The 8,344-nt window shown below is 28.0% G+C and overlaps 2 protein-coding genes across 2 annotated transcripts; both read right to left on the bottom strand.

The window, feature by feature from the left end:
- Positions 1-2,588: 2,588 nt before the first annotated feature.
- On the bottom strand, positions 2,589-5,553 carry LOC122498319. Its single transcript, XM_043606001.1, has 5 exons — positions 5,264-5,553; positions 4,988-5,109; positions 4,689-4,796; positions 2,886-3,375; positions 2,589-2,614 (listed from the first exon to the last, which is right to left on the bottom strand). Exons 1-5 carry the CDS (start codon positions 5,439-5,441, stop codon positions 2,589-2,591), a joined length of 924 nt encoding a protein of 307 aa, XP_043461936.1. The 5' UTR covers positions 5,442-5,553.
- Positions 5,554-5,998: 445 nt separating this feature from the next.
- On the bottom strand, positions 5,999-6,802 carry LOC122498318. Its single transcript, XM_043606000.1, has 3 exons — positions 6,591-6,802; positions 6,119-6,399; positions 5,999-6,028 (listed from the first exon to the last, which is right to left on the bottom strand). The coding sequence occupies exons 1-3, from the start codon at positions 6,787-6,789 to the stop codon at positions 5,999-6,001; spliced, it is 510 nt and encodes a 169-aa protein (XP_043461935.1). The 5' UTR covers positions 6,790-6,802.
- Between the last annotated feature and the right edge of the window lie 1,542 nt (positions 6,803-8,344).

Here is an 8,344-nt window from a genome sequence, read left to right as displayed (position 1 = left end):
AACTCAGCAAGGAAAGAAAGTAAAATGTTTGCAAACAGACAACGGAAAAGAATACGATAACATCAAATTCGACAATCTACTCAAACAACATGGAATATCCAGGCGATTAACAGCTCCCTACAACCCAGAACAAAACGGAGTCTCAGAAAGAAAGAACAGGACCCTGATGGATACTGCAAGATGTCTTCTGATTCAATCCGGCTTACCATCAACCTTCTGGGCAGAAGCAGTCTCTACGGCAAATTTTATCCGAAATCGATCACCATCAAGCAAGCTTAATGGAAAAACTCCATACGAGTGCTGGTTTGGAGAAGCTCCAGATGTGACCGATTTTAAACCTTTTGGATGCGAGGTATTCGTGATGGACAGGACTCCTGGTCGAGGAAAGCTAGAACCACGATCAAGAGAAGGTATATTCATAGGCTACAGTTCGACATCAAAAGCTTACAGGATTTGGTTGCCAAAAGAAAAGAAAACAATAACCTCAAGAGATGTCAAATTCCTAAATCAAACTACCAATCAACCAACACAAATCTTTGAAGAATTCTATCTCAAAAACAAAGAACCAGAATCGAAAACCGACATGGAAGAATCAGAACACCGCAGACTGGAAATCGAAATTGATCTTTGCAAAAACGAAAAGAAAGTTGTCAATGGAAATAATATAAACGTAGAAGAACCCTACGAAGAAAACAACATTAATGGTATAGATCAAAACGCACAACCAGAACAAGGAGGAGTAGAATCAAGCGACGAAGATTTTCTTGGATTCCCTAATATAATTTCTTTCGATCGAAGAAGACGAGGAAGACCTCGAACCATACACACTGGAAAACGAGGAAGACCAAGAATAGAATATGGAACAACTTGTACAACACCATCTACCAACGAGAACCAAAATGAATCTTCTTTCATAAACATCGAAATTCCTATCAAAATGGCATTAACCGGTCAAAATGCAGACGAATGGATGGAAGCAATGGCTGATGAGACGAAGTCCATCCTGGAAAAGAAAACTTGGGAACTAGTCGATAGAAACAAATCATCAAATGTAATCGGAAGTAGATTTATTCTTCGAAACAAATACGGTACGAACGGCAACCTGGAAAAGAAAAAGGCAAGAATTATTGCAAAAGGATATTCTCAACAATATGGACGAGATTTTAACGAAACTTACTCTCCTGTTGCACGCCTAAGTTCTATTCGGACAACAATAGCCCACGCAGTACAAAACAACATGTATATTCAACAATTTGACGTAACTACGGCATACCTAAACGGAAAACTAAATGAAGAAGTCTACATGGAACTACCAGATCGGATGGTGGACGTCCTAAAATACGTCATAAACAAAGGACCAAGTAACGACGAATTTAATCAACAAGCCGAATTCATGTTGAAAAGCATAAATGAAGGCGACAAAGTGTGCAAAATGAAGAAAGCAATTTACGGTCTAAAACAAGCAGGACGAGCTTGGCACCAACTTTTAAATTCCAAACTACAAAGCTTAGGATTCGAACCGTCAAAATCTGATCCATGCGTATACCTTAATCGAAATGAAACAGACTTAATCACTCTTGTCGTATACGTCGATGACATTTTAGTAATGTGCAAAAACCTCAACAAAATTACCAATTTTGGAACTAAATTTGGAAATATTTTTGGAGTCAAAGACATTGGTGAAGTCAAACGATGCCTTGGTATGGATTTCCACAGAAACGAAAATGGAATCTTCATAAATCAGAAAACCTATATAAGAGAAATTTTACTTCGTTTTGGAATGGAAAATAGTAATCCAGTTTCAACACCACTTGACACAGGAACAAAACTCGTAAAAGGAGGAGAATGGAAGAACTCCGACGGTGAGAAACCTCCCTATCGAGAACTCGTTGGATCTTTGCTCTACTTATCAATTGCAACGAGACCTGATGTGGCTCATGCAGCAAGTGTTTTGAGCCAATTTAATGACTGTTTCAACAAAGACCATTGGAACTCAGCGAAAAGAGTACTTCGATATCTAAAAGGAACTGACAATCATGGAATATTCTATCATCGAGAAAAGATGCCATTAGCCGGATACGTAGATGCAGACTGGGGTGGATCCTTAGATGATCGACGGTCCTTTACCGGATATGCTTTTATCATGGGCGGTGGTGCAATCACATGGGACTCTCGAAAACAACGCACGGTTGCCCTTTCAAGTACGGAGGCCGAATACATGGCGATGAGCGAGGCAGCAAAAGAAGCGATACATCTCAAACGTTTCCTCTCGGAACTTGAAGGGAAGAATCTAGAATATATAAAATTACACGTCGACAACAACAGCGCACAAAAATTAGCCATGAATCCCATTCATCACGCCAGGACGAAACACATCGACATTCGACATCATTTCGTTCGTGAAACTGTGGAATCAGGACAGATCATTTTGGAACACATCGCTTCAGAAAATATGCCCGCTGATGTGTTGACAAAATCACTATCAAAAACTAAACACAATCAATGCATTAATTCTTTGGGACTATTGAAAGAATATTTTTAAAAATACTGAGTTTATATTGAGGGGTAGTGTTAATAATATAATAATCTTAAACAATACAAACTCGAATCGTTGCTAAGGAATTAATATTCTTTTGTCTATTTTTGTTATTTTATAAAAGTCAATCAGTTCTTTTAAAACTGTTATGTCTAACGGACGTGTTTCCTAATAAACTATTTCTATTTCTATTTACGTTTCTTAATTTATTTCGTTCGTGTGAATATTATATCGTCATCACTTTCAATCGTGAATCAAAATCTTTTGATTATATTTTTAATACATTTTAAAAAATTTTTGAAGTGCAGGAACCATTTTTAAAAAATCTTTGTAACAAAAAAATACTTACTCAATATTGCATCAATAGCAAATGCTGGAAGAGCCTGCTTTGCTTTATCTTTGGGCCCTTTTTTTGTCAAACTGTACTGCAAAAATGTATCTTCTTTAAATATCGAAGTCATTAAAAGGCGTGCAACCACGGTTTGCGAATTGGCACGTCGTTTGATGTCTTTTAAAGTAGTTTTATCGATGTACACATTACTTCCTTGGATTAACTCAGTCGCCTTTTCTCCTGCAGTGTGTTTAGTGAATAAAAACAAACTGTCCTCTTCATTTTCATTTAAGACTCGATCAGTGTTTTCTACTTCTGGTATTTTTTCTAAGTTGTTATCAATATCCTCTTCTAAATTTGAATGGCCAGACTGTGAAATATTTTCTGAAGTAGACTGGGTTGATTGTTGCATAGTTTGAGGTAGTACTGACTCAGTTCGAGATGATTCAGCATCAACAGCAATTGCTGGTACTGTAGCTTCTGGATATAAATCTTCATTCTGGAGCATCTAAAAATATTTACAATTTAATAAGTAACCTATTTCCAGTTGATCAAAAGTTTAGCAAAAAATTCGTGATGATTAAATACTTTAAATTAATTATATTAGAAGCTTTTCGATCTTTATTTTTATTAGTTGTAATTTAAATAAAACATTTTAATACATTTAAATACTTTAAATTAATTATATTAGAAGCTTTTCGATCTTTATTTTTATTAGTTGTAATTTAAATAAAACATTTTAATACATTTAAATACTTTAAATTAATTATATTAGAAGCTTTTCGATCTTTATTTTTATTAGTTGTAATTTAAATAAAACATATCTTTATAATATGATAATATGAATGTTTATGGAAAATGGGTAAAATTTATGAAGTTTAATAATTTCTAAAAATTTCAATTATAACCCTTCCTGAATTCAATTATTTTTTTACAATTTTCAACTAAACTTCATCTCTGAATCAATTAATTTAAGTAATTTCCCAAAAGGTCTTCTAGAATTCAAGTATTTAAATACAAAAACTCAGTTTTTTATAATAATTGTAATTAGGTATATAAATATAATTTTTCAATTTTTAAAAATTTCCAAACAATTAAAATTTGGTAAAATCTTTTAAAAATAATTAAATTTTTGAAAAATATATATAAACATTATCAAATTTTTGAAGAATTTTAATTATAAACAGGACCATGATTTCTCAAAAATTTTAATAAGTCCAAAAGGTAAATTTTCATAAACTTCTATTTACATTGTTCGAAGATAATTGAATCTTAAAAAATTATTACAAAACAAATCGAATAATTAGTTTTTAAAAATATTTAAATGTAATTTTTCGAAAAAATTTTTGTATAAAATTTAAAAAAACTAATTATTTTTTAAAATTTTAATTAAAAATTTTGAACTTCATTGTTTTCTTCAAAATGTTAAAAAGAATTCTAAAATGTTATTATTTTTGTATGTATTTGAATTTTCTAAAATATGTAATTGAAAATACTGAAAATATTGAATTTTAAAAAAAGGTAATTTTCATTAATTTTCATTTTTAAATTTACCCTTAAAGATTTTTTATATTTAAATTATTTTTAAAATTTGCAATTCAAATTCTTCAAAAATTAAATACTTAAATAAATTAAATACTTGAAATAAATAAATTATTTTTAATTAAATTTTACAAAATTTCAACTACTCAAAAAGGTTTTTATAATAGAAATATTTGATAAATTTAATTACGTTAAAAAAATGATTCACAAACAATTTTTGAAAAATTTGTTTATAGTTATTTTTTGCATTATAAAAATCAAAATAAGTTATATTATTACTTCTCTAAATTCCTTGAGCTCTGCAGACAAACGTTCATTAAGTATCAAAATTGATTCTACTTTCGTTGATAAAGCTTGAAATATATGATAATTGGGCATCACCTGCTTCTGTAAAATTAATTAGGTAAAAATTAAAAAATATATAAAATAACAGCTTTACTACAAAAATTAATGAAATTGTCATCTTTGACTTCACTCAATTGTATATTTGAAATTATGCAATAATTGTAAAAAAAATTTTAATAGCCTTAAACATATTGAAAGTTCTACATTTAATTTATTGTATAAATAATACATACGCATGGTTTCTTCGAAGCTTCATTTTCTGTTGTGGATTTATCACCTTTACGTTTTCTAGCAGGATTTTTTCTCATATCATTCATTTTTTTCTCTCGCAGTTTTATTAGTTCATTCTCGCTACCTGATAACAGTTGAAAATGATAAAAAAGTTATTGAATTTAATATTTTAAAAGCAATTATTATCATTTTTGTTAATGAACATAAAAGCAAATGTCAAAAATTAATATTAATGAAAAATCGAACTATTTAAATTATATATTTAATTATATACTCACTTGAAATTTCAATGATAGTTCCAGTATAATATTTTTTGTGTGCAGCTTCTTCAGGCCATAAGTATTTAACCGATGAACCAATTTTCAATTCGAGATTCGCTGGATCGAATTTTATAGAACTTTTGTTCACTATAGTGTAACAACCGTCCCACTCAAGTAAAACTTGTTCTTCATCCATAATTGGATGATAAAACTGTTTATTTTTAATATTTAAACAATTTTTTGAATTCTGAGCAATCTTGTAACTCGTAAAAGGTTAAATAAAAACATTCAACTTTTGTTTTCGTGAATCTTTTGTTTTTTAATTTCGTATTAATCAGTAATAAATTAGTAATGATGTGAAGTTAATAATAAAATTAATTTTTTAAATATTTCCAATATATACCAAAATAAGAAAATAATTTTGAGAAAATATTCAATAATTAATTTTTGAACAAATAAATAAGATGACCTAACCGTTTTTATTAACTAATTGTAACTTACTTTGCATTTAAATAAAATTTTTATACAAGGATTATTAATCAATTGCGAGAGATTTTCTGAACAAATTACTATCAAAAATAAAACTCTCAAAAATTATCATTCGATTGTTATTTTTTTCATTTACATCAAATAACATTTTTTTCACTATATTTTAAAATGAACAATTCGCTATAAATTAATTGAAAAAAATATTTATTAATTAAGCTTTATAAACAGAAATAATTAATTTATTTTAATAAGCAGCTTTTTTCTTTATTGAGGTTTCCAATTTTCTTGCAGGTCCTTTATAAAAAGAAGATAATATCAAAAATTAAATTTTCTAAAAATAGTCAAACAATCATAAACACAATAAGTTTCTTGGAAAATAATCACCTTTGTAATATTTAAAAGTGCTTCATTGGCTTCTTCCGTTAATGTCAAAGCATTTGAAATTTTAATCATTAAATTTTCTTTCTCTTTATTTTTTATATTTAATTCATTTTGTAAATGCACAGCCATAAAGACATTTCCTTCTCTTGCCCTTTCCTTGAATCTTAATCTTTTCTCTTCATACTCCAAATTTTCTTTGTCTACTACCTCAGCCTTCGTAATATTATATTTTTCATATTTTTTTATCATCCTTTCCATTTCCTTGTCCAAAATTTCGTCAGATTCTAAAAAATTATATAGCGCAAACAATTTTCTATAATGCAAAACTTACGATTTATATACATAGCATTACATTCTTTTAAAAGTAGTTAGGAGAATTTTATTTATTTAGAACTCAAATTATACCCTCAATAATTTATGACTAGTATTTCGTTTCCAACAGTGTGTGTTAAGAAAAATAGTTAATATTACATACCTGATTCCATGATAATTTTTCCTCTTCGAATTTTCGGCTGTTTAACGTCCTCAGGATACGCGAATTGCACTTTAGCCCCAACTTTAATTTCAGATTTTTCTGTTATCAACAAAGCCGATTCTTTCACGATGTAAAACCATCCGTCGTTAGTAAAGCAGTCTATTAAAAATTTTCGTTCATTCTCCTCGTTGTCCATCATAATTTATTTTATCTTTTTATTTATAGGTTAGAATGACTTATAGCAGATTGAGTTTTCTGCTCCAAAGTGCTCGAGTGCTCCCCGAAAGAGTAAAATACTCGATTTAACAAATTTGCACGAAGCAAAAGCACTCCGAGAGCAGATAACCGAATTCTTTATTATAGTTATTGGTCGATTGTCAAATCTACAAATATAATTAATAATTATAATTAATTGTAGTAGTAATAAAATTGAATGTTAGTTATATTAACTATATTCAAATATTTATTTAATCATTAATTTTAAATTATACTTATAATTAATTTATTTTCATATTTAAAGTTAAATTTTATTGGTGCAATAGACAATCCATGTGCGCACGTCGAATTTTAGTCACACCAATGGAAACTCGTCTTTAGTTCAATGCAAAATAGGTATTCAGAAGTCACATGGAAGTGAAATTCGTAAACGTGAAAGAAATACCTAACTTGTATAAAAAATTTATGCAAAATATAAGAATTGAACACTTTTGGAATGTTACGCATTTTATACGAAATCTTTTGGAAGATAAGCAGAGCGACATTGATAGAATCAACTGTTTTTAATTACGAAAATGGCTCACGCTTACAGGTACGGAGAAGAACAGCAAACATTCAGTTTTGTATATTTCTTAGTTGTGTTGGTAGTTATTAGTTTATTATATACTTATTATCAATCATTTTCATTTATTTTATTTTGTAATTCATATATATTATTAATTTTATCTTTCATATTAATATGCGAATAAAATTTTTGAAGAACGAAACTTTTATTTTGAATTTTAGGTTAAGAGGTTAATAATAATTAATCGTTTATTTATCACAACTTCATTACAAATGGAAGAAATTAAAAAGGATAATAATAATTCAAAATTCTATTGGTAAGTTCATTTATATTTAAAACCACTTCAAGTTATAAATTTTTGAATATATTTAGTTAATTTAATTTATTCAAAAAGTATTAACAGAGTGAAATTGTAATTGATCTATTCTATCCATAAATTATCTAATTTTATAAGTCACATTTTTCTTAAATGTAAATTTTAAACCTTTTGATATAAAATTATTAATAAACAATTTCTATAATAGGTATATAGATATTTATAATTTGTGAAGTTTATTTACTTTATTATAATTGTTATTATAAGATTCACCTAAAGTTCAAGTTGATAAAACAATGACCAATGATTAAAAAATTAATGTTTTCACATGGGAAATTAAGTACTTTTTTTCTAAAAAATACTGTTTTGAAATAATATTTTCGAGAAGAAAATTTATAAAATTTTATTTGAGGTAGAAAATTAGCTTTATCATTACTTTTCACTAATTTTATTGAAAAAGTGCAATGGAAATAGTAAAATTTACTTAAATAATAGAAAAAATTTATAAAAATGAACGAAAACTCCAGTCAGTTAAAGATTTACTAAAATTTATGGAAACTTTTTTTAAAACAATTAAATAGTGATTTTTCCATGTAATGTTAGGTAAAAGAAGGAATCTTTATATTAAGAGAATACTTTTTAGATTTCTTACATAGG

The sequence above is a fragment of the Leptopilina heterotoma genome, unplaced genomic scaffold (genome assembly GCF_015476425.1).
Source record: "Leptopilina heterotoma isolate Lh14 unplaced genomic scaffold, ASM1547642v1 Lhet_146, whole genome shotgun sequence".
Lineage (NCBI taxonomy): Eukaryota > Metazoa > Arthropoda > Insecta > Hymenoptera > Figitidae > Leptopilina > Leptopilina heterotoma.
This window is presented reverse-complemented; position numbering and strand designations above follow the sequence as displayed.

Coding starts and splice junctions, on each gene's coding strand:
- LOC122498318 (XM_043606000.1), bottom strand. CDS start 6,789: ATGATGGACAACGAGGAGAATGAACGAAAATTTTTAATAGACTGCTTT. Junction 6,400..6,590: donor AAAAATTATCATGGAATCAG/GTATGTAATATT, acceptor ATAATTTTTTAG/AATCTGACGAAATTTTGGAC. Junction 6,029..6,118: donor CACTTTTAAATATTACAAAG/GTGATTATTTTC, acceptor CTTTTTATAAAG/GACCTGCAAGAAAATTGGAA.
- LOC122498319 (XM_043606001.1), bottom strand. CDS start 5,441: ATGGATGAAGAACAAGTTTTACTTGAGTGGGACGGTTGTTACACTATA. Junction 4,797..4,987: donor AAGCTTCGAAGAAACCATGC/GTATGTATTATT, acceptor TTAATTTTACAG/AAGCAGGTGATGCCCAATTA. Junction 2,615..2,885: donor TGCTATTGATGCAATATTGA/GTAAGTATTTTT, acceptor TTAATTCCTTAG/CAACGATTCGAGTTTGTATT.